At 48.3% G+C, this 25,770-nt stretch overlaps 2 protein-coding genes across 3 annotated transcripts in view; one reads left to right on the top strand and one right to left on the bottom strand.

Annotated features, from left to right (window-relative positions):
• The window catches only part of TKTL1 (transketolase like 1), a 37,594-nt gene extending 31,671 nt beyond the window's left edge, over positions 1-5,923 (bottom strand). The window contains exons 1-2 of the mRNA XM_008250299.4: positions 5,702-5,923; positions 393-510 (exon numbers count right to left, since the gene is read on the bottom strand). Of these exons, the coding sequence (XP_008248521.4) occupies positions 393-510; positions 5,702-5,835 (252 nt within the window). The 5' untranslated portion in view covers positions 5,836-5,923. The remainder of the gene's footprint in view (positions 1-392; positions 511-5,701) is intronic.
• The window catches only part of TEX28 (testis expressed 28), a 77,763-nt gene that overhangs the window by 34,719 nt on the left and 17,274 nt on the right, over positions 1-25,770 (top strand). For both annotated transcript variants that reach the window (XM_017338568.3, XM_070066860.1), the window contains exon 3: positions 20,991-21,090. In XM_017338568.3, the coding sequence (XP_017194057.2) occupies positions 20,991-21,090 (100 nt within the window). The remainder of the gene's footprint in view (positions 1-20,990; positions 21,091-25,770) is intronic.

The raw sequence follows: 25,770 nt of genomic DNA, 5'->3' as shown, positions 1-25,770 counted from the left end.
AACACCTTATAAACCTTCACAACACAAAGAGCCAGAATGATCATCAGGGCCCACTCCAGGCATGCTGCCATCGGAGAAGGAAGACTGTCATCTGCTTCACTCCCCCAAAATCCCTGCAACAGCCAGGGCTGGACCAGGTCAAAGACAGGAGCCAGAAACTCAATCCAGGTCTCCCGCACGGATGGCAAGGACCCAATTATTCGAGCCATCACTTGTGTTTCCTAGGGTGTGTATTAGTGAGAAGCCAGAGCAGAGCTGACACTTCAACCCAGGCAATCTGACATGGATGCAGGCTTCCCAAGAGGCATCTCAACCACTATGCTGAAGCCCTGGCCTAGTCTGGCAGCGTTTAGAAGCATGGGAACAGGCCCTGGGCTGCCCTGCCAGCATACCTTGGAGAGGACGAGGCGGTCATTGTCTGGGTTCTCCGGGTCTGACTGTCTGTATCTCATCGTGTAGAAGAAGAGCACAGACATGATCTCAGCAGCGCTGCTGCATGATGTGGGGTGGCTGAAAGACAGACATGACACACAGATCATTTCTCCAGGCAAGTGCAACACAATGTACAGCATGTGGCCTTCTCAGACCAGAAGCAACAGTCGTTTCTCCCAGCCTAGAATGATTCCCGCCAGGGGCCACGGCCTCCCAAGTTTGCAGCCTTGAAGGAAGCATCAAAGCCCAGTAACCTCAGCTTCTCCCTGCACACAGCCACCTGCTACAAGACCACCCCCTTGTATCAGTGGAGTACCATATACTTGAAGCAAGGTCACCCCAGGCCTTGAGTATTCTTGTGTGAAGTCATCTGGTTAATTCTACATGCTGATGCAAATTCAGGAGCCACTAATCAGAAACACCATGAAGACCCCATCCTACCACCTAAAATGAATTTATTTAGGAAGTGAATCATGAAAGACAGTAATTTCTCATGGTCAAGTAACTTGGGCCTTTACTGAATGTCAAAATAAGCACTGGTCTTACAAAGCGGCCTGCATGTGAGTCTAGCTGGTCCTTCAATAATTAAAAATAGGGGAGGGCACAGCACAAGGTTATAAAAGCAACTCCCTAGAGTCTTTTCCCCATAGTATGAAGAACAAGATTTTAGGCTCATCTCAGTCATATTATCTCTTGGTTCATGCTTCATAATACAGAAAACAGACGTAAAATTCTTGCATTGCAAGTGTTCTCTAAAGCAGATGATTTGGTTTCTAAGCCATTAGAGATCATTGAGAAACTACAATCCTCTTACTAATTTTAAAAGTAAAGGGAACAAATAAATATGTAAAAAAATCTCAGGCGGCTAAAATACTTGGGTCTCTGCCACCCATGTAGAAGACCTGGACCGAGTTTCTGGCTCTTGGTTCTTGCCTGGCCCAGCTCTACTGTTGTAAGCATCTGAGATTAAAGATCTCTCAGTCTCTCTGCATTTTAGGTAAAAACGAAAATTCAAAAAGACCTCAAAAAAACATGGCTCTTAATTTTTTTAGAAGGGGTTGGCGCTGTGGCATAGTAGGCTAAACCTCCACCTGCAGCGCCAGCATCTCATATAGGTGCTGGTTCGTGTTCTGGCTGCCCCTCTTGCAATCCAGCTCTCTGCTATGGCCTGGGAAAGCAGTTAAGATGGCCTAAGTGCTTGGGTCCCTGCACCTGCGTGGGAGACCCAAGGAAGCTCCTGGCTTTGGATCAGCCCAGTTATGGCTGCTGCAGCCATTTGGGGAGTGAACCAAAGGATGGAAGACCTTTCTCTGTCTCCCCTTCTTTCTGTAACTCCACCTCTCCAAAAAAATCTTAAAATTTTTTAAAGAAAAGATTTGAAAGAAATGTTCCATCTGATGGTTCACTTCTCAAATGGCTACAATGGCTGGGACTTGGGCAGGTCAAAGCCAGGAGCCAGAAACTCCATCCTAGTCTTCTACCATGTGGGTGGCAGGCGCTTAAGTACTTGAGCCTTCTCCCACTGCTTTCCCAGGCACATTCACAGGAACTTGATCAGAAGCTGAGCAGCTGGGACTCGAACTGGCATTCCAATATGAGATGCCAGCACTTTTTAAAGAAAGATTTATTTATGTATTTTAAATGCAGAGTTACAAAACAGAGGGAGAGAGACAGAGACATGGAGAGATCTTCCATCTGCTAGTTCACTCCCCAAATGGCTGTAACAGCTGGGGGTGGAACAGTCTGAAATCAGGAGCCAGGAGATTCATCCCCATCTCCCACACAGGTGGCAGGAGCCCAAGTACTTGGGTCATCTTCCACTGCCTTCCTAGGCATATTAGCAGGGAGCTGGATTGGAAATTGAACAGCAGGACTTGAACCAATGCCCATATGGGATGCTGGAATTGCAGGCAGCGGCTTAACCTACTGTGCCACAATGCCAGCCTCTTTTAAAAAAAAACTTTGGAACCAGTGTTGTGGCATATCAGAACACTTTTCAGAATCAAAGGCGGGGTCTCTGACATGGGAGCTGGGGATCTTAACTGCTAAGCTAACTGCTCACTCCCTAGGACAAGATTTAAAAGATATCATACCAATTTTGAGGCTATGTTAAAAAGTTAATGTAGGCCAGCGCTGCGGCACACAAGGCTAATCCTCCGCCTTGTGGTGCCGGCACACCGGGTTCTAGTCCCGGTCGGGGCGCCGGATTCTGTCCCGGTTGCCCCTCTTCCAGGCCACTCTCTGCTGTGGCCCGGGAGTGCAGTGGAGGATGGCCCAAGTCCTTGGGCCCTGCACCCCATGGGAGACCAGGATAAGTACCTGGCTCCTGCCATCGGATCAGTGCGGTGCGCCGGCCGCGGCGGCCATTGGAGGGTGATCCAACGGCAAAGGAAGACCTTTCTCTCTGTCTCTGTCTACTCTGCCTGTCAAAAAAAAAAGTTAATGTAAAAATGCAATCAAACAGTAAATTTAGGAGCAGGAGTTTAGCCTAGCAGTTAGACTCCTGTGTCCCACACTGGAGTGCCCAAGTTCAATTCCCAGCTCAGGCTCCTAACTTTGGCTTTCCACCAATGCAGACCTGGGGAGGCAGAGGTGATAGCTTAAGTAACTGGGTTCCTGCCACCCACATGGGAGATATGGATTGGGTTACCTGCTTCCCAGCTCCAGCCAATGGAAGTATCTGGGAAATGAACTAGTGGATGGAAGCTCCCTCTATGAAATAATTTCTAAAGATTTTTTTTATTTATTTGAAAGAGTTACACAGAAGAAGGAGTGGCAGAGAGAAAGAGAGAGAGAGAGGTGTCTTCCATCCGCTGATACACTCCCCAACTGGCTGCAACTGCCAGAGCTGTGCTGATCGAAAGGCAGGAGCCAGGAGCTTCTTCCCGGCCTCCCATGTGGGTGCAGGTACCCAAGGACTTGGGCCATCTTCTACTGCTGTCCCAGGCTATAGCAGAGAGCTAGATCAGAGTGGAGTAGCTGGGACTTGAATCAGCGCCCATATGGGATGCTGGCACTGCAGGCAGCAGCTTTACCTGCTATGCCACAGCGCCAGCCCCTGAAATAATTTCTTTTAAAAAGATTTATTTAAAAGGCAGAGTGACAGAGAGATCTCCCATCCACTGGTTCACTCCCTGAATGGCACAATGGCAGGGGCTGGATCAGGCTGCAAACAGAACCCATAAGCTCCATCTTGGTCTTCCACGGGGATGGCAGGGACCCAAAGCACTTGGGTCACGTTCTGCTACCTCCCAGGAGCATTAGCAGGCAGCTAGATGGGAAGCTGGAAGGCTGGGACTCCAAGCGGCGCTCGGGTGTGGTGTGCCGGCACTGCAAGCAGCAGCTTCACTGGCTGCACCACCTGGGAGGTCAGCACAGAACACAGCAAATGGGGAGTAAGGGAAGTTTAATGGGGGGGGATGGGGGTGACGACAGGGACCTGACAGGCTGGATGGGGAGAGCCAGAAAGAGGAGTGGGCCTGAAAACAGGCCTTGTTACAGACTCAGGGGGCGAGGACTGGGAAAGTGAATCCCGTTAGAGCGGGGGTGGGGCTGCTGCTTATGGTTGGGCTTAGTAAGCCAGGTTTGGTCCTGGAGAGGCCAAGATGGCATCCGGGGCTTGAGATGGCACTTTTACAGTCCTCCGCTCTACCAACTGAGCTATCGAAGGACACGTGAGATGGCACTTTTAGATATGTTGGCACCATTTCACCAACACCACCCCCGAAATTTTTCTTTTAATTCCATCCTCCACAAATATTTTAAATTTCCATCAAAAGGGATAAAACTGGAAATAGTAAATGGAAAATGCAGCAACTTCGTGAGAATCAAGCAACACACTCCTGCATGACCCATGAGTCCAAAAATTAAATTGCAAAGAAAATTAAAAAACAGAAACATCAAAAACAAAAACACAAAACCAAAACTGAACAGAAAAAGCAAAAGCAGTGCCAAAAGGAAATGTATTTGTAGTTCTAAACACATTAAAAAAAAAAAACCCTCAAATCAACAAGCAAAGCAACTTAAGGAGCTAGGGAAAGAAGTAAACGCAAACCCATCAAAAGGCAAAATACGGATTAGGGCAGAAATAAAACAGACTAAGAAAACAGGGAAAAAAATCAATGAAACCAGAAGTTGATTCTTCTTAAAAAGATTAAGCAAAAGTGAAGACTGAAATAGCGCAACTCAGCAAACCAGAGGCCCATTCTGCTGCGGAAGTAAAAATTCTAAGAGCATTCTAAGGGCAAAGAACTGGTCACGCTGAAGAACTGAGTAGACTTTTACAAACAGAAAGCCCAAGACGACTACACCACAGCTAGAAAAATCACACGCCTCCAATGTACAACGGGGTAGGACAGAAATCACTCCCTAGGCGGCCAAGTACGCCGCCAGGAGTCTCACTGGGGAGTTGACCAAATGCGGAAAGAATCCACCGCCACCCCCCACACTTCGCCCTAAGATGGCGGGGTGGGCGGGGTGGGGGGCGGGCCGCGCAGGCGGCGTCAGTTTTGCTCGAGCCCAACGGTTCCACTTCCGTTCCTGCTCTCCACTAAGCCTCCTGGGAGAGCAACGGAAGATGGAGCGGGGTCCTGCGCCCACGTAGGAGACCGGAAGAAGCTCCTGGCTTCGCGTGGCCCAGCCCCGTTGCGGCCATTTTGGGAGTGACCCAGCGGATGGGAGATCCGTCTGTCTCCCGCCAATTCTCTCAAATAAATACATTTTTAAAAAATGTAAAATTAGGACATTGTGAAATTCATCCTACAAAGACAAAACGACAACAGCCCTTCTGAGTAGACAGAAAAGCCTTCGACAAGATAGCCGCGCTAGCAAACCCAGCAGTGCGTCTCTGCTCTTACTCGCCAACATCTTTCGTTTTCGGTTTACGTTCTCAGCCTCCGATAGGATGGCGCCATCATCTCCTATCGCCTGGCGTCACCGCGTACAGTTAGCCCCTGTCGCCCACTAAACTAAACCGCGGCCCGACCGTTGCCATTCCAGGAACACCGCCCATCCAAAAAGCTTCCAGATCTTTCTCTCCTAGCCAGAGAGGCCTCGGACGCCTCCAGAACTCACGCGGCGGCGGGGGGGGGGGGGGACCAACCGCCCGGCCCTGACCACGACAAGAACACTGGCTGGCATGGATCGCGCTCCTGGACAGCTGGGCATCTGTGCCCAAGCCCACCGAGGCCCCAATGGGGCCCTTCACCCGACAGCCTCGCCTGCCAGCCGGCTGCCCGACCCAGCCCGTGCTTCCATAAGGGGACCTTACCCAGAGCCCGAAGTGCATGCGACCTTGATGGAATGGATCCGCAGGCGGTTGGCCAGGTCCCGCAGCACCTGCAGCGTCTGCTCGTCGGGCTTGCCCTCCTCAGCCATCGCAGAGCTCGCCTCAGAGTCAGACATGGCTCCGCGCACCTCGGCGTCCGCAGCGAAATGCTGAGGTGCGCTCCCGCAGCCTCTGTGAGGGGATCCGTCCGCGCGAGAATTCCTCCGCGTGAGAATTCCTCCGCGAGAGGATCCCTCCGCGGCACTCAACCCTCCACTCACCCAATGAAAGGCACTGTGAATACTGCCCGTTGCATGATTAACATTGTACAAAATAATTCCAGTTCTATGTATCTTCCCTTCCATCAGTTCCAACGACTGCGCGAGCGCTGGAACTCCTTTTGGAGTGAAAAGAAGTTCGGTCGCTCATGGCGCATGTAGTTAGAGGCGAATCACGCAGGTCAGAGGTGATACGAAGTTGAGGTGGCTGCCGCGTGTATTATTTCGCGCTAAATAAAAAAAGTCACACTGGCATTTAAAACTTCGCTCAGGGTCACCCCTTTCCTGTAACAGCCCTGCTGCCAGGTGGTCTTTTCAGCCGGCAAGTGGCCTCAGCCCCGCGCGCCGGCACAGCCTCTGCGTGTGGTTCTTCTTTCACTTTCTAGAACCTTCTGTAAGGCAAGCCTCCTGTGACACTTGAAGTGGCGTTAATCCAACGGCCTCCTGTAGCTTCACAGGGAAGCCTGTGTTGGGTGGGCTCAACTATGGAACGTGCACCCTTTCCATCTGACGAGTTTTTTCTCAGGCCATGCAGCTCCGTAAAGGCTACAGTGTCAGTCTCAGAGCTTTTCCCTTTGAGATTGTCCTGCGGGAACCACCATGGCTGCCAGTGGCTCCACCTCCACAGCACTTGGCAAATTCGAGTACTTGGGACCTGAGTGTTGACTCTAGTTCAATAATGCAGAATAATTGTGTGAGTGCCCCAAGTGTCCCCTGGTTGCCACTAAGTCCCCGTGTTCATGCTGGGATAAAGAATGTATGTGTTTAAGATTTCAAGAGTCCTTGATTCACTGGCAACAAACCTGGACCTCTTTATACTTCTACTTGGAGAGGACGGCGTGCGCATGCCCCTGCGTACTCATCAACACTGGGTAATGTTAACCTTTTATGTTTTGGGCATTCTGATGCATGAGAAAATAGTATAGTCATCACTTTGACTTATAATTTCCTTGTCAATTTACAGTTGCGTATTTTTTTACATTTATTGCTGGTGATATTTCCTCCTGTCTGAGCTGTGCATTATTGCCTTTTCTGGTTTTGTATGCAATGATTTACCTCACTGATTTCTACTTCTTTACAAATTATGCTGATTAGCCCTTTATCGGAGATAATTCCAAATCTTTTTTTCTCCATCTGTTGCTTTTCTAATGGTAAAGGGCATACTGTGCTTTTAAGAAAAAAATGTGTGCATGGGCACCGGTTCTAGTCTCGGCTGCTCTACTTCTGATCCAGCTTTCTGCTATGCCCTGGGAAAGCAATAGAGGATGGCCCAAGTGCTTGGGCCTTGCACCCACGTAGGAAACCCAGAGGAAGCTCCTGGCTCCTGGCTCCTGGCTCCTGGCTTCAGATCAGCACAGCTCTGGCTGTTGCAGCCATCTGGGGAGTGAACCAGCAGATGGAAGACCTCTCCCTCTCTCTGGCTCTATCTCTCTCTGTAACTCTTTCAAATAAATAAGATAAATCTTTTTTTAAAAAGCAATGTTTAGGTTTTGCTTCAAACACTATTTTTTTAGATTTATTTTTATTTATGTGAAAGGCATAGTTACAGAGAGAGGAGAGGCAGAGAGAGAGAGAGAGAGAGAGAGAGAGGTCTTCCATCTGCTGGTTCACTCCCCAAATGACCACTATGGCAAGAGCTGTGCCGATCCAAAGCCAGAAACCAGGAGCTTCCTCCAGGTCCCCCACACGAGTGCAAGACTTGGGAGATCTGCTGCTGCTTTCCCAGGCCATAGCAGAGAGCTGGATCAGAAGTGGAGCAGCCAGGACTTGAATCAGTGCCCATATGGGATGTTGGCACTGCAGGCGGTGGCTTTTTACCCACTAGGTGACAGCGCTGGACCCAAATGTTGCTTATTTTTTAACTTTGAGGTTTTTCCCTCCATAGAGATGAAAATTTTAATTTTATAGCATTTTGGTTTGAGTTCTGCTTAGAAAGGTCTTCTCGGTCCAGCGCTGTGGCACAACAGGTTAACGCCCTGGCCTGAAGCACTGGCATCTCATATGGGCGCCAGTTCGAGATCAGCTGCTCCTCTTCTGCTCCAGCTCTCCGCTATGGCCTGGGAAAGCAGTAGAAGATGGCCCAGGTCCTTGGGCCCCTGCACCCACGTGGGAGACCCAAAGAAGCTCCTGGCTCCTGGCTTCAGATCGGCGCAGCTCTAGCCATTGAGGCCAATTGGGGAGTGAACCATCAGATGGAAGACCCCCCTCCCTCTCTCTCTGCCTCTCGTTCTCTGTGTAACTCTGACTTTCAAATAAATAAATAAATCTTTAAAAAAAGTCTTCTCTACCCAAAGATTATAAGAACATTCCTTATTGTGTCTTTCTGGTACTTTTATACTTTTATTTTTTGTTGACTTCTTTATTCTGTCTGGACTTTATTCTTGTATGTAATGTAAAGTAGCACTCTATCTTAATATTTCTCGACTAGTCTATTTTCCCATGACCACATTATTTTTTTCAAAAATTTTTAGCTCTTCTTTTGCATTCTCTCTCTCCCTCTCTCTTTTAAAAAGACTTATTTTATTTGTTTGAAAGACACAGTTACAGAGAGAGAGGTCTTCCATTCACTGGTACACTCCCCAGATGGCAGCAACAGCCAAGGCGGGGCCGATCCCAAGCCAGGAGCCAGGAGCCCCTTCCTGATCTCCCTCGCGGGTGCAGGGGCCTCAGCACTTGGGCCATCCTCCACTGCTTTCCCAGGCCATAGCAGAGAGCTGGATTGGAAGTGGAGCAGCTGGGACTTGAACCGGCACACATATGGGATGCCGGCGCTTCAGACCAGGACGTTAACCTGCTGCGCCACAGCGCCGGCCCCATCTCTCTCTCTCTCTCTCTCTCTCTCTCTCTCTCTCTCTTTAAGGAAGGAGCAGAACTTTTTTTTAAAAAAAGATTTATTTATTTATTTATCTATTTGAAAGTCACAGTTACACAGAGAGGAGAGCAGAGAGAGAGAGAGAGAGAGAGAGAGAGAGAGAGAGGTCTGCCATCCACTGGTTCACTCCCCAGTTGGCTGCAATGGCTGGAGCTGTGCTGATCCAAATCCAGGAGCCAGGAACTTCTTCCAGGTCTCCCACATGGGTGTAGGGGCCCAAGGACTTGGGTCATCTTCTTTTTTTCTTTTTAAGATTTATTTATTTATTTGAAAGTTAGTGTTACACACACAGAGAGAAGGAGAGGCAGAGAAAGAGAGGGTTTCCATCCGCTGGTTCACTCCCCAGATGGCCGCAATGGCCGGAGCTGCGCCAATCCAAAGGCAGGAGCCAGGAACTTCTTCCGGGTCTCCCAGATGAATGGAGAGGCCCAAGAACTTGAACCATCTTCTACTGCTTTCCCAGGCCATAGCAGAGAGCTGGATTGGAAGTGGAGCAGCTGGGACTTGAACCAGCGCCCATATGGGATGCCAGTACTGCAGGTGGTGGCTTTACCTACTATGCCACAGCGCCAGCCCCCAGAACGTTTTTTTTTTTTAAAGATTTATTTATTTATTTGAAAGTCAGAGTTATGGAGACAGGGAGAGATGGAGAGAGATCTTCCATCCTCTGATTTCACTTCCAAGATGACCACAATGGCCGGAGCTACACTGATCTAAAGCCAGGAGCCAGGAGCTTCTTCTGGGTCTCCCACATAGGTGCAGGGGCCCAAGCACTTGGGCCATCTTCCACTGCCTTCCCAGGCCATTAGCAGGGAGCCAGATCAGAAATGGAGCAGCCATGGCTTCATAGGCAATTGCTTTACTCACTATGCCACAACACGGGCCCAGTATTTTCTCTGCCAAGTACATTTTGGGATCAGCTAATTTAAGATTCATAAGACATCTTCACTGAGATTTTAATTGTGATTTCATGGAATGTATAAATTGGTATGTAAAGGGTGGCACATTCACAATATCAAGATGGTACATAGCCATTTATAGTCAAATCTCGGGGGTGGGTATTTGGCACAGCAGTTTAATCGCTGTCTAGAACATCTGCATCCCATATTGGAGTGCCTGGTTCAAGTTCAAGCTCCTCAGCACCGGTGCTGTGGTGTAGTAGGTTAAGCATCTTCCTGCAGTGCTGGCATTCCATATAGGCACGGGTTGGAGTCCTGGCTGAGCCACTTCTGATCCAGCTCCTTGCTGATGGCTAGAAAAGCAGTAGAAGATGGCCCAAGTGCTTGGGCCCCTGCACCTGCATGGGAGACCTGGAAGAAGCTCCTGGCTCCTGGCTTCAGCTTGGCTCAGCTTTGGCCGTTGTGGCCATTTGGGGAGCAAACCAGTGGATGGAAGATTTCTCTCTCTGTCTCTCCCTCTCTCTCTAACTCTGCCTCTCAAGTAAATAAATACATCTTTTTTTTTTTTTTTTAAGTTCCAGCTCCTCTAATTCAGACCCATCTTCCTGCTGACGCACTTCCTGGGATGCAGCAGACAATGGCTCAAATACTTGGGTCCCTGCCACCCACGTGGGAGACCTGAGTGGAGTTCCTGGGTCCTGGCTTTGGCCCAGCTCAGCCCAGCCTTGGCTGTTACAGCCATTTGGGAAGTGAACTAGCAGATGGAAGACCTCTCTGACTCTGTCTCTTTCTCACATTTTCTGTCTCACAGCCTTTCAAATTAAATGAAAATAAATAAGTAAGGAAAGTCTTTAAAATTATCATGTTTTCAGATGATTTATTTATTTTTGAAAGGTAGAGTGACAGAGAGAGCAGGAGAGACAGATTTTCCCTCTGCTGGTTCACTCCCTAAATGGCTACAATGGGTGGGGCCAGGCCAGTCGGAAACCAGAAGTCAGGAACTACATCCAGGTCCCCTATGTGAGTGGCAGGGGCCCAGTATGTAGGCCATCATCCGTGTCTTCCCAGGCACATTAGCAGGGAGCTGCATCAGAGGCAGAGCGTGAGGACTCGAATTGGCACTCCAACATGGGATGCTGGCATTTCAGGTGAAGGCTTAATCCACTGTACCACAAGCCAGCCCCAGTTTGAAACAGGAGCCAGTGAGCTTTTCTGTAGAGGGCCAGGTCTCTGTTGTCACTGCTCATCTCTGCCATTGTAGCATGAAGGCAGCCATGGGCACACGTGAATGGATGAGTGTGGCTATGTTCCAATAAAACTTTGTTTATGGACATCGAAATTTGAATCTCAAGTAATTTTCACCTGTTAGGAAATGCTCCTGATTTTTTTTTCAAGAATTTAAAAATACAAAACTCATTCTAACCTCACAACCCTTGGTTCAAAAGTCAAGTCGCTATATGAGGTTTATTACCCCCGAAAAATAACAATTCCTGGTGTCCAGCCCCCAGCTTTCCATTCCCCAGAACAAACCATTTTCAATACTTTTTTTAAAGATTTATTTATTTATTTGAAAGTCAGAGTTACACAGAGAGAGAAGGAGAGGCAGAGAGAGAGAGAGAGAGAGGTCTTCCATCTGCTGGTTTACTCCCCAATTGGCCACAACAGCTGGAACTGCGCCAATCCGAAGCCAGGAGCCAAGAGCTTCTTCTGGGTCTCCCACGTGGGTGCAGGGGCCCAAGGACTTGGGCCATCTTCTCCTGCTTTCCAAGGCCATAGCAGGGAGCTAGGTCAGAAGTGGAGCAGCTGGGACTTGAACCAGCGCCCATGTGGGATGCCGGTACTGCAGGTGGCGGCTTTACCTGCTACACCACAGTGCCGGCCCCAGGTTCAATACTTTTAACTGTTTCTTTTGGCATTTGTCTCCAGTTCTTTAAATAATTTGTCTATAGAAACCTTTCCTTGCGTTTTGTATTTTAGGAATTATTGGCTGACTTATCAACATGTAATATGATGATGTGGTGGTTCTTTCACCTGCCAACCTCCCCCCCAATCCTTCTAGTACCGTTCACAAGGGTTTTGGTTACATAACTCCTTGGTGTTTATATTATTAGGTCCATGGTAACATAAATTACTATGTAAAGGTAATTACTGTGATTACCTTTCCTTCTCTTTCAATTTTTTCCCCTTAGAGTCAGCAGTCATCTCCTCCCACCCCCGTTAGCTTATTTTTTATTACTTATCCATGGCTCAAGACTTCCCCCAACTGTCTAAATCCATCTATATGCACAAATATGTACATAATTCTAGTCATTCTCTGCAGCACTCTTGGAGTCTTTAGTGTGTTCTCCAGCTGTGAAACTGGGCCCTCCATTTTTTTAAAAAAGATTTATTTTATTTATTTGAAAGGCAGAGTTACAGAGAGAGGTAGAGAGAGAGAGAGAGAGGTCTTCCATCCATTTGTTCACTCCCCAAATGACTACAACAGCCAGAGCTGAGCTGATCCAAAGCCAGGAGCCAGGAGCTTCTTTCAGGTCTCCCACACAGATGTAGTCTTTGGGCCATTTTCCACTGCTTTCCCAGACCGTAGCAGGGAACTGGATAGGAAGTGGAGCAGCCAGGACTTGAACCAGTGTGCATATGGTATGCCTTCACTGCAGGCCGGGGCTTTAGACCACTGCGCTACAGTGCCAGCCTCTGGGCCTTCCATTTTTTTTTTTTTTGACAGCCAGAGTGAGTGGACAGTGAGAGAGAGAGACAGAGAGAAAGGTCTTCCTTTTCCGTTGGTTCACCCCGCAATGGCTGCTGTGGCCGGTGCGCTGCGCCGATCCCAAGCCAGGAGCCAGGTGCTTCCTCCTGGTCTTCCATGCGGGTGCAGGGCCCAAGCACTTGGGCCATCCTCCACTGCCTTCCCGGGCCACAGCAGAGAGCTGGCCTGGAAGAGGAGCAACCAGGACAGAATCCGGCGCCCCGACCAGGATTAGAACCCGGGGTGCCGGCGCTGCAGGCGAAGGATTAGCCTATTGAGCTGCGGTGCCAGCCTGGGCCTTCCATTTTTTTTTTAAATTTATTTAATGAGCATAAATTTCCAAAGTACAGCTTATGGACCACAATAGCCTCCCCCCCTCCCCGTGTCTTCCCTCCCATCCACAACGCTCCCCTCTCCCACTCCCTCTCCCCTTCCCCTTCACATCACGATTAATTTTCAATTATCTTTATATACAGAAGATCAATTTAGCATATGTTAAGATTACCACATTTTGCTCCCACACAGAAACATAAAGTGTAAAATATTATTTGAGTACTAGTTATAGCATTGATTAAACACCTAAGAGTAATTGTGTATTAATTACAAAGCTCAACCAATAGTTTTAAGTAGAATATAAAATGCATCTTTTGTATTGTTGTGGCTTCCCCCGACCTCCCTCCCTCCCGTGGCCCTCCCCTCACCCACTTCCTCTCCCATCCCCCCCCCTTCATCACGTTTCATTTTCGGTTACCTTCATATACCGAAGATCAATTTAGTATATACTAAGCAGGGATTTCAACAGGTTGCACTCACACAACCGAACCAGGTATAGGGTATTGTTCGACTAGTAGTGTTGTTTTTGAGTTTCATAGATAAACATATTAAGGACAGAGATCCTGCGTGGGGAGTATGAACCCAGTGACTCCCGTTGTTGATTTAACAATTGGCACTCTTATTTATGACGTCAGCAATCACCCGAGACTCTTGCTATGAGCTGTCTAGGCTGTGGAAGCCCCTTGAGTTCACCAACTCTGAATTTGTTTAGTCAAGGCCATATCACAGTGGAGGTTCCTTCCTCCCTTCAGAGAAAGGCGCCTCTCTCCTTGATGGCCTGATCCTTCTGCTGGGGTGTTGTTCACCAGGATCCTTCATTTAGATTGTTTTTTGCCACCGTGTCATGGCTTTCCATGCCTGCGAGACTCTCATGGACCTTTTAGTCAGATCCGAATGTCCCAAGGGTTGATTCTGAGGCAGGAGTGCTGTTTTGGGCATTTGCCATTCTATGAGTCTGCTGTGTGACCTGCTTCCCCCGCAGGATCATTCTCAACCCTTTTGATTCTTTCTTTCATTATTTGCTTACACTGGTCTTATTTGTGTAATCTCTTCGACACTTACCCTATCTTTTGGATCAGTTGTGTATTTATATTTGTCTCTTTACCAAGTGTGCTGGCATTGGTACCTGCCTCCTTGGTAAGATTGAGTTGAAATCCCCTGGCACATTTCCAGTTCCACCATTGGAGGTAGGTCTGAGTGAGTATGTGCCGTCCTATATATCTCCTCCCTCTCTTATTCCCACTCCCATGTTCCACAGAGATCAATTTCCTATTAATTTTTAAACGCTTAAGAATGGTTGTGCATTGATTGCAGAGTTCAACCAGTGGTCTTTGTGGGGAGCAATCCGGACTAGACTAAGTTACTCGAATTAGGACTTACTCTATGCATCTGCTCTCCCACAATATGGCGCTGGGAGAGAAGTAAACAGCTTCCGCACAGCTGCCTCCAGTTCAACCAATTAACTGTAGGACTTGCTCCTGATTGGAGAGCAGCGTACTCGGCGTGTGGGCAGCCGAGTTAGGATTGGCGGAGGAGGACTATAAAGGAGGAGAGAGACGGCATGCACCAGGAACATCTAGGGGGAACATCTAAGGGGAACATCTAGCTGAAGGAACACCCGTGCAGCCCCCCAGAAAGCCGGCCGGCGGTGTGCCGCTCCCCTGCGGAAGTGGGGAATGTGGCAGGGGGAACTGCCCTTCCACGGAGGTGGAAGGGATAGTAGCCAACCCGGGAAGAACCAGCAGCAAACCCGGGGAGGGCCGAGCAGACGAAAGAACAGCGCAGGGTCCTGTGTTGCTCCTCCACGAAGAGGGGGAGCGACATAATGGTGCCGTGACTCGGATATGAAGCCTAGGCAGGGTTCTGTGTCGTTCCTCCACGAAGAGGGGGAGCGACATAATGGTGCCGTGACTCGGATAGGAAACCTGACTCGGATAGGAAACCTAGGACGGATAGCAAACTTAGGGGGGAAGAAACGGGAAGAAACGGGAAGAATTGGGAAAATATCGGAGAGAGAGACTAGCAAACAGCCTAGGGAAAAGCCGGACGAAAAGGGTGCCGGAAGAAGCTATTGAAAGCCTAGGCATAGACTCGGATACGGACTACGGGGGGAAGCTGGGAGAAATCTCTAAGGTCGAAAGGAAAGTGAAAGCTAGAACAAACAGACTCGGACGCGGACTGTGGGGAGAGGCCAGGAGAAATGAGGGAGGAGTATTGTTGGAGGAAAGCTTGGGGAAACATACCGGGTAGAGAAAAATGTTAGGGAAATTGAAGCCGCGGGGGGCAGGCCGAGGCAGAAACGGAAGCCACTTTGGGGTTCTCAAGTTAGCCCGGGAATAGGGGGCGAAAAGCTGAAACCAGAAGCTGAGACGTAAGCCAGATTGGGATCCGTCTGATTAGCCCGGGGAGCAAAGGACGGGAAGCCAGATCGTGGGGCGGAGACGTACGCTGGGTTGAATTCGCCAGGCTAGCCCGGGGAACTTAGATTGAATGCTAGTGGCGGACACGTAAGCTACACGCTGTGTTACTCGCGGAAGCCGCCGCGTGCAGAGAGAGCACGGGGCGTGAATAGATAGGGAACGGGGCTGGCGTAGGCCGTGGTTCAGACGCGAAAGGGTTAAGCGTGGAGACCGCGGAGCGCGCGAAGCCGAGCCGCGCAAAGCCGGGAAGCTGCGCAGATGAGAGAGGCGCGCGGGCTGAAGCGGCGCAGAGCCGGGAACCCGCCGGCGGGGCGAGGTGCCGGGAAGCTGCGGGGATAAGAGAAACAGAAGTTTGGAAGTGAAGTAAAAGAGAAATGGGAATGCTGGAAGATAGAAGTGAAATGGGAGAGGTAGGAATGCCCGGAGATAGAGAAATAGAGAAAAATAAGGCCTCCCCTCAACATGCCAATTAGAAGGCTTGGATTCGGTCTGCCCGATTAGTGAGGCGATGAGCACCTGGGCGGCTAGCCGCAGGTCACCGAAGACAGGCACGAATTAACATCAGTAAAGCTTCCCCACAATGCAACAATTAGGAGGCTTGGATTCGGTCTGCCTGATTTAAGGCGGTAAGCGCCAGCAAGCAGCTCGACCAGAGTATGAGCTGCAGGTCACCGAAGATAGGCACGAACCAACACTAATAAGTCTCCCCCACAATAAGGCAATGAGAAGGCTTGGATTCGGTTTGCCTGATAGGTCTTGTAAGCCCCCTGCAGGCTCGACCAGAGCATGCGCTGCAGGGCACCGAACACAGGCACGTATCAGCGCCTAAAAACCTCCTCACAACATGGTGAAGAGAGGACCCGGATTCGGTTTGCCTGATAGGACTTGTAAGAGCCTGTGGCAACTCTAGCAAGTAGAACAGAGTGTGTGCCGCGGGACACCGAAGACAGGCGCGTATCAACGCTAAAAAATAAAAAAGGGGGATCTGTGGGGAGCAATCCGGACTAGACTAAGTTACTCGAATTAGGACTTACTCTATGCATCTGCTCTCCCACAATATGGCGCTGGGAGAGAAGTAAACAGCTTCCGCACAGCTGCCTCCAGTTCAACCAATTAACTGTAGGACTTGCTCCTGATTGGAGAGCAGCGTACTCGGCGTGTGGGCAGCCGAGTTAGGATTGGCGGAGGAGGACTATAAAGGAGGAGAGAGACGGCATGCACCAGGAACATCTAGGGGGAACATCTAAGGGGAACATCTAGCTGAAGGAACACCCGTGCAGCCCCCCAGAAAGCCGGCCGGCGGTGTGCCGCTCCCCTGCGGAAGTGGGGAATGTGGCAGGGGGAACTGCCCTTCCACGGAGGTGGAAGGGATAGTAGCCAACCCGGGAAGAACCAGCAGCAAACCCGGGGAGGGCCGAGCAGACGAAAGAACAGCGCAGGGTCCTGTGTTGCTCCTCCACGAAGAGGGGGAGCGACATAATGGTGCCGTGACTCGGATATGAAGCCTAGGCAGGGTTCTGTGTCGTTCCTCCACGAAGAGGGGGAGCGACAGTCTTGTGTAGAGCATACCGAGCAACAACAACAACAACAAAAATACTAAAGGAACAAAATAGTAAGTTTTTCCTCAACAGTCTAGACAAGGGCTGCTCATGTCATTGTCTCTCATAGTGTCCATTTCACTTCAATGGGTATCATTTTAGGTGCTCGTTTAATTGCCATCGATCAGGGAGAACATGTGATATTTATCCCTTTTGGACTGGCTTATTTCACTCAGCATGATGTTTTCCAGCTTCCTCCATTTTGTTGTGAATGCCCGGATTTCGTTGTTTTTTACTGCTGTATAGTGTTCCATAGAGTACATATCCCATAGTTTCTTTATCCAGTCATCCGTTGATGGACATTTAGGTTGATTCCATGTCTTAGCTATTGTGAATTGAGCTGCAACAAATATTGAGGTGCAAGTGGCTTTTTTCACCCCTTTAATTCCATTTGGGTATATTCCAAGGAGTGGGATGGCTGGGTCCTGTGGTAGTGCTATATTCAGGTTTCTGAGGACTCTCCAGACTGTCTTCCATAGTGGCTTTACCAGCTTGCATTCCCACCAACAGTGGATTAGTGTCCCCTTTTCTCCACATCCTCGCCAGCATCTGTTGTTGGTTGATTTCTGTATGTAAGCCAATCTAACCGGAGTGAGGTGGTATCTCATTGTGGTTTTGATCTGCATTTCCCTGATGGCTAGGGATGCTGAGCATTTTTTCATGTGCCTGTTGGCCATTTGGATTTCCTCTTTTTTTTTTTTATTTTTATTTTTTTGACAGGCAGAGTGGACAGTGAGAGAGAGAGACAGAGAGAAAGGTCTTCCTTTTGCCGTTGGTTCACCCTCCAATGGCCGCCGCGGCCGGCGCGCTGCGGCCGGCGCACCGCGCTGATCCGATGGCAGGAGCCAGGAGCCAGGTGCTTTTCCTGGTCTCCCATGGGGTGCAGGGCCCAAGCACCTGGGCCATCCTCCACTGCACTCCCTGGCCACAGCAGAGGGCTGGCCTGGAAGAGGGGCAACCGGGACAGAATCCGGCGCCCTGACCGGGACTAGAACCCGGTGTGCCGGCGCCGCTAGGCGGAGGATTAGCCTAGTGAGCCGCGGCGCCGGCCGGATTTCCTCTTTTGAAAAATGTCTGTTAAGGTCCTTGGCCCATTTTTTTATTGGGTTGTTTGTTTTGATTCTGTGGTGTTTTTTGATCATTGTGTAGATTCTAGTTGTTAATCCTTTATCTGTTGTGTGGTTTGTTAATAACATCTCCCATTCTGTTGGTTGCCTCTTCGCTTTCCTGACTGTTTGCTTTGCTGTTAGTAAACTCTTCAATTTGAGGTAATCCCATTTGTTTATTTTATCTTTGATTACCTGTGCCTGTGGGGTCTTCTCCAGGAATTCTTCGCCTATTCCGATATCTTGAAGGGTTTCCCCTATGCTCTCAATTAGTTTCATGGTGTCGTGGCGCATCTCTAGTTCTTTGATCCATGTTGAGTGGATTTTTGTATAAGGTGTAAGGTAGGGGTCTTGCTTCATACTGCGGCATGTGGACATCCAGTTTTCCCAGCACCATTTGTTGAAGAGGCTGTCCTTGTTCCAGGGGTTGGTTTTAGGTCCTTTGTCAAATATGAGTTGGTTATAGATGTTTGGATTGATCTCCGGTGTTTCTATTCTGTTCCATTGGTCTATCCATCTGTTTTTGTACCAGTACCAGGCTGTTTTGATTGTAACTGCCCTGTAGTATGCTTTGAAGTCTGGAATTGTGATGCCTCCGGCCTTGTTTTTATTGTAAAGGATTGCTTTAGCTATTCTGGGTCTCCTGTTTCTCCATATGAATTTCAGCATCGTTTTTTCTAGGTCTTTGAAGAATGACTTTGGTATTTTGATTGGTATTGCATTGAACTTGTAAATTGCTTTTGGGAGAATGGACATTTTGATGATATTGATTCTTCCAATCCATGAGCATGGCAGGTTTTTCCATTTTTTTGTGTCGTCTTCTATTTCTTTCTTTAGTGTTTTGTAATTTTCATCATAGAGGTCTTTGACCTCCTTGGTTAAATTTATTCCAAGGTACTTTATTGTTTTTGTGGCTATCGTGAATGGGATTGATCTTAGTAGTTCTTCCTCGGCCCTGGCATTGTCTGTGTATACAAAGGCTGTTGATTTCTGAGCGTTGACTTTGTATCCTGCTACTTTACCAAACTCTTCTATGAGTTTCAGTAGCCTCTTATAGGAGTTTATTGGGTCCTCTATATATAGTATCATGTCATCTGCAAACAGGGATAGTTTAACTTCCTCCTTTCCCATTTGTATCCCTTTAATTTCTTTTTCTTGCCTGATGGCTCTGGCTAAGACTTCTAGGACTATATTGAATAGCAATGGTGAGAGTGGGCATCCCTGTCTGGTGCCAGTTTTCAATGGAAATGCTTCCAACTTTTCCCCATTCAATATGATGCTGGCCTTTGGTTTATCATAGATTGCCTTAATTGTGTTGAGGAATGTTCCTTCTAACCCCAATTTGCTTAGGGTTTTCATCATGAAGGAGTGTTGTATTTTGTCAAATGCTTTCTCTGCATCTATTGAGATAACCATATGATTTTTGTCTCAAATTGTTAATGTGCTGGATTACGTTGATTGACTTTCGAATATTGAACCATCCCTGCATACCAGGGATAAATCCCACTTGGTCCGGGTGAATGATCTTTCTGATGTGTAGTTGGATTCGGTTTGCCAGAATTTTATTGAGTATTTTTGTATCTATGTTCATCAGGGAGATAGGTCTGTAGTTTTCTTTCTCTGCTGTGTCTTTTCCGGGCTTAGGAATTAAGGTGATATTGGCTTCGTAGAAGGAATTTGGGAGGATTCCCTCTCTTTCAATCGTTTGGAATAATTTGAGAAGAACTGGGGTTAGTTGTTCTCTAAATGCCTGGTAAAATTCGGCAGTGAAGCCATCCGGTCCTGGGCTCTTCTTTTTCGGTAGTGCATTTATTACTGATTCAATTTCTTCTATGGTTATGGGTCTGTTTAGATTTTCTATATCTTCACGGCTCAGTTTAGGAAGGTTGTATTTGTCCAGGAATCTACCCATTTCTTCCAGGTTCCCCAATTTGTTAGCATACATCTCTTTGTAGTAGTTTCTGGTGATTCTTTTTATTTCTATTGTGTCAGTTGTTACATTTCCATTACTATCTTTGATTTTACAGATTTGGGTCTTTTCTCTCCTTTTTTAAGTTTTATTTACACATTTATTTATTTGAGAGACAGAGAAAGAGATACAGACAGGCCTCCCACCTACTGGTTCACTCTCAAATGCCCACAACAGCCAGGGTTGGGCCGTGTGGAAGGCAGGCACCTGGCGCTCCATCCAGGTCTCCCAGGTTGGTGTCAGGGACACGAGTACTTGAGCCATCATCGCTGCCTCCCAGGGTGTGCATTAGCAGGGTGCTAGAATCGGAAGCAGAGCTGGAATTTAAACTCAGGCACTCTGATATAGGATGTGGGCGTCCCACAGAGCATTTTAACTGCTGCTTAACTGCTGCGCCAAATGCCAGCTGTGGCATCTCCTTTTGCCAGATTGGAGATTATCTTTGCCTCTCTCTGGTCCTGGGTTCCCTGCTTGCTAAATCCCATCCGCACCTTCTCATTGGGGTACTCCCTGATTTTGGTGGCACACTTTCTCTGGTAGTTTCCAGAGGAAGAATGTAGAGGAGGCAAACTATGGCTTCTTTCAGGTCTGAAGATGTCTGCTTTTTAAATATTTATGTATTACTTGAAAGGCAGAGTTATGGAGAAAGAGGGAGTGAGAGAGGGAGAGGTCTTCCATCTGATGGTTCACTCCCCAAATGGCTGCAATCACCAGGGCTAGGCCAGGCCTAAGTCAGGAGCCAGGAGCTTCGTCCGGGTTTCCCAAGTGGGTGCAGGGGCCATCTTCTGCTGCTTTCCAGGGAGCTGAAGTGCAGCAGCTAAGACTCGAACTGGCATTCATATGGTGTGCCAGTATCACAGGCGGTGGCTCAATGCACTGCGTCACAGTGCTGGCCCTTGAAAGTGTCTTCAGCCTAAACAGATAGTTGACAACCTGAGTGTAGAATTCCAGGTTGGAAAATTACTTTTCCCTAAGAAATTCCATTGTGCCCCTGTGGTCGCTGTTTGAAAAGTCTGAAGACATTCTGGGTTCTGATCCTTTGAATGTGACCAGTTTGTTTCTTCCCAACAGTCATTCCCTCAGCATATTGAAGGTATTGTACAACTGTCTTCTGCATTTCATCGATGCTGTTGAGGAGTCAGCTTGTATTCTGAAAGTCATGGTTTTAAAGGTAATTGGCATTCTTTCGCCAGCCGCTCTTAAGCTCTTGGGTGGACCTATTTTTGTTTTTCCCACGTGGGATGTATTGGGCTACTTGAATTTGTGGATTTGTGTCTTTCACCAGTTCTCGAAAGTTCTTAGGGATTATCTCTTAAAATATTGCTCCTGGGGAAGGCATTTGGCTTAGAGGTTAAAATGATGCTTAGGACACCCACATCTAGGGCTGGCACTGTGGTATAGTGGTCAAAGCTGCTGCCTGGGCATCCCATATGGGCACTGGTTTGAGTCTGGCTACTGCACTGCTGATCCAGCTCCCTGCTAATGTGCCTAGGAAAGCAGCAGAAGATGGCCCAAGTGCTTGGGCCCCTGCACCAGCATGAGAGATACAGAAGAAGCTCCTGGCTCCTGGCTTTGGCTTGGCCCAGTCCTGGTCATTGTGGCCATTTGGATAGTGATCCAGCAGATGGCAGACCCCTCTCTCTGTCTCTTCCTCTCTCTCTCTTTCTCTAACTTCGCCTTTCAAATAAAATAAATCTTAAAAAAATAAAAATAAAAAGACACCCACATTCCACGTCAGAGTGCTTGGGTTTGATCTCTCCCTCTAGCTCCTGAGTCCAGTTTCCTGCTAATGCAGACCCTGGGAGGCAACGGTGATGGTGCAAAGTAGTTTGGTTCCTGCCACACACGTGGGAGACCTAGACTGAGTTCCCAGCTCCCAGCTTTAGCCTTAGCCCGACTCCAGCCATTACAGGCACTTGGTGAGTGAACCAGCAGATGGGAGCTCACTCTCACACCCTAGCAAATAGTAAATAAAAACACAAATAAATATGAGATTCTGTCTGCTGTCTCTGACACAGTAATTAGAGTTTTGTTATACCTTCTCAAGCTTTTTCAAATTTTTGGTTTCTTTGTGCCCCTTTGCTGCATTCTGGGCATGTACTCCATTTCTGGTTTGTTTTTTTTTTTTTGTTTTGTTTTTTTTTTTGTTTGTTTGTTTTTTAACTGGCAGAGTTAGACAGTGAGAGAAAGAGAGAAAGGTCTTCCTTCCATTGGTTCATCCCCCAAATGGCCGCTACGGCCGGAGCTGCACCAATCTGAAGCCAGGAGCCAGGTGCTTCCTCCTGGTCTCCCGTGTGGGTGCAGGGCCCAAGCACTTGGGCCATCCTCCACTGCCTTCCCGGGGCCACAGCAGAGAGCTGGACTGGAAGAGGAGCAACCGGGACTAGAACCTGGTGCCCATATGGGATGCTGGCACCACAGGCGGAGGATTAACCAAGTGAGCCACGGCGCCCGCCCCCTCTGTTGAACATTTTAAAGCTTTCTAAAATGCTGAAATCTGGCATATGTATACAAAGGTGCAGAAAACATCAACATGTATTTTTTAAAGGATGACTTTCTTTTTTAAAAAAATTTATTTATTTTGAAAGAGTTACACACAGAGAGAAGGAGAGGCAGAGAGAGAGAAGTCTTCCATCCACTGGTTCACTCCCCAGTTGGCCACAGCGGCCGGAGCTGCTCTGATCCGAAGCCAAGAGCCAGGAGCTTCTTCCGGGTCCCCCATGTGGGTGCAGGGGCCCAAGAATTCGGGCCATCTTCTGCTGCTTTCCCAGTTCACAGCAGAGAGCTGGATCAGAAGTGGAGCAGCCAGGACTTGAACCGGCGCCCATATGGGATGCCGGCACTGCAAACAGTGTCTTTATACACTATACCACAGCACATCAACATGTATTTTAAGGACTAATGAGGGCCAGCTCTGTGGTGCAGTAGGTTAATCCTCCACCTGCGGTGCTGGAATCCCATATGGGCGCCGGTTCTAGTCCTGGCTACGCCTCTTCCAATCCAGCTCTCTGCTATGGCTTAGGAAAGCAGTGGAAGATGGCCCAAGTGCCTGGGCCCCTGCACCCACGTGGGAGACCCGGAGGAAGCTCCTGGCTCCTGGCTTCGAGCTCCAGCCATCGTGGCCAACTGGAAAGTGAACCAGTGGTTGGAAGACCTTTCTCTCTGTCTCTCCTTCTCACTGTCTGTAACTCTACCTCTCAAATAAATATTTTTTTTTTTTTAAAAAAAAGGACTAATGAGAAGGTGAGCACACATTTAACCACTACTAAGCCCAGGTGTCCCAGCCTCCACATGTCCCCCTCCCTCCAGCCACACCCCCTTTCTTCCCCCTTGTGGGAACCACCATGCTGACATGTATGCTGCTAATGTGCATACCTTTGTGTAGCTCTGCTACCAGATGCGAAGGCATCTGTTTGTAATACTATTTAGCATTCCCTGCTCTTGAAATTTATATAAAAGAAATCACGTGGCTTTGTTTTTGTTTGGTTTATTTTTTGTCCAGTGTTATGATTATAAAATTCATTCATGTTTTTTCAAGATTTATTTTATTTATTTGAAAGAGTTACAGAGATGTAGACACAGAGAGAGAGAGAGAGGTCTTCCATCAGCTGGTTCACTCCCCAAATGGCCACAACAACTGGAGCTGAGCCAATCCAAAGCCAGGAGGCAGGAGTTTCTTCCAGCTCTCCCACATGGGTGCAGGGGCCCAAGGACTTGAGCCATCTTCCACTGCTTTCCCGGACACATTAGCAGGAAGCTGTATCTTAAGTAGAGCAGCTGGGAGTTGAATCGGTGTCCATATGGGATGCTGGCACTGCAAGCCAGGGCTTTAAACCGCTGCACCACAGCGCCAGCCCCCATTAATGTTTTTTCGAATCCGTTCTTTATTTTCATGGCTGAATAGTAGTGCATTGTTGAATATATTACACATTCTAGTCTTGATGGAGCGGTGAGTTGCTTCCAGTAATGGTTATTGGAACATTAGTGTACCTGTCTCCAGGGGATATTGCCTATAGATGCAATTTCTGGGCCCTTCCATATGCATGTATTCGACTTTGGAATACAACCAAATGCTTTTCCAAAACGGTGGCACCCGTCTACTCTCCCAACCAGTCATGATTGAGAGTTTCTATTGCTCCACGTCATTGCCAACATTTATTATTGTTCGCCTAAGTTTTGCAAAGTGTGTAGTGGTATCACATTGTATTTTTTACGTCAAGGTATAATTTACATACAATAAAATACACATAACAAAGTTATCTACTTGTATTACCAAACAAGCACTTCTGAGTTGCCACTGAAAAAGTAGTTTCTAATGGCACATCATCGTGAAGGCACTTATACATTCTTTTTTTTTAAGAATACCCATTTATTGATTTTTTTCTAAAGATTTTATTTATTTGAGAGGTAGAGTTACAGACAGAGAGAGGGGGAGGGAGAGAGAGAGAGAGAGAGAGGTCTTCTATCCACTGGTTCACTCCCCAAACGGCTGCAATGGCCAAAGCTGTGCTGATCTGAGGCCAGGAACCAGGAGCTTCCTCCAGGTCTCCCATGTGGGTGCAGGGGCCCAAGGACTTGGGCCATCCTCCACTGCTTTCCCAGGCCACAGCAGAGAGCTAGATCGGAAGAGGAGCAGCTAGGATGCAAACCAGCATCCATATGGGATGGGATGGATGGGATGTCGGCTCCACAGGAGAGGCTTAACCTGCTATGCCACAGTGTCAGCTCCCGAGAGCACTCTTATACTTTCACAGTAGAAACAGAAAGAGGCTCCACCTAGTTGGCCTCTGTTTCTCTCTTCAAGTACCTTGACTTCCCTCTACCCTGCCTGTGGGTCCCAGCTCCCTTTGGAGCTAAGTGAACAGAGCCTCAGAGGGGTTTATGACTTGCTCAGGTCTCAGTAGTGGAGCCTGGATTTGAACTTGGCTCTGTCTCAAAGGCATTGCTGTCCCTCACTATGTTAGAAACACAGTCTTTTGTGCTACAGTAGCATTTTCCTCTGAGGCAGGAGTGAGTCTGGCTGGCTTCCATACCACATGGTGTGTGCTCAGGAAAAATGCATTGAATGCATGATTGAATGAATGATCCTATAAGCATGCAGATCTCTCTGCCTACTCTTCTATCTCCCTGGGAGTAACAATATGGCAAGCCAAAAAGGCTCATGGGAATGCATGTGTTCTCTATTTTTAAAAAACATTTATGTATTTATTTATTTGAAAGAGTTACAGAGAGGGAGAGAGAAAGGTCTTCCATTTGCTGGTTCACTCCCCAGTTGGCTGCCATGGGAAGGACTGAGCCAGGTGGAAGCCAGGAGCCAGGAGCTTCATCCAGGTCCCCCACATGAGTGGCAGGGGCCCAAGTACTTGGGCCATCTTCCACTGCTTTTCCCAGGCCATTAGCAGGGAACTGGAGCAGCTGGGAAATGAACTGGCGTCCATATGGGTTGCTGGCGTCACATGCGACAGCCTCATCTGCAACATCGGCCCCTGTGTTCTCTGTTTTATAAGAACACTTCTTTATAGATGAGACCCAAGATTGGTAATTCTTGGAAGAGAAAATAGGGAGAGAGGTCCAAGAACAGGCTGGGCAGATGTGGAGGGGAGAGTCTGGCCATCTGTGGGGCACATGGTCAGGTGCACCCATAGAGGAAGGAGTCAGTGCTGAAATGGGGGGGTCTGGAAGATGAACTCCACTTCCCCAGGCTGTGCTGTGCTGTCTTGAAAGCACCCATGGTGCACACGTGTGTCAGTGTTTATGTGTAAGGCTTTCTGTGGAGCGAAGGGAACACGTGCGATTCTCCTAGTGTTTGCAGCTTGCAGAACACCTACTTGGATTTCTTGTTTCCCCCTGC

Source organism: Oryctolagus cuniculus, chromosome X, assembly GCF_964237555.1.
Source record: "Oryctolagus cuniculus chromosome X, mOryCun1.1, whole genome shotgun sequence".
Classification (NCBI taxonomy): domain Eukaryota; kingdom Metazoa; phylum Chordata; class Mammalia; order Lagomorpha; family Leporidae; genus Oryctolagus; species Oryctolagus cuniculus.
The sequence above is the reverse complement of the archived record's forward strand: the minus strand, read 5'-3'. Positions and strand labels throughout refer to the sequence as shown.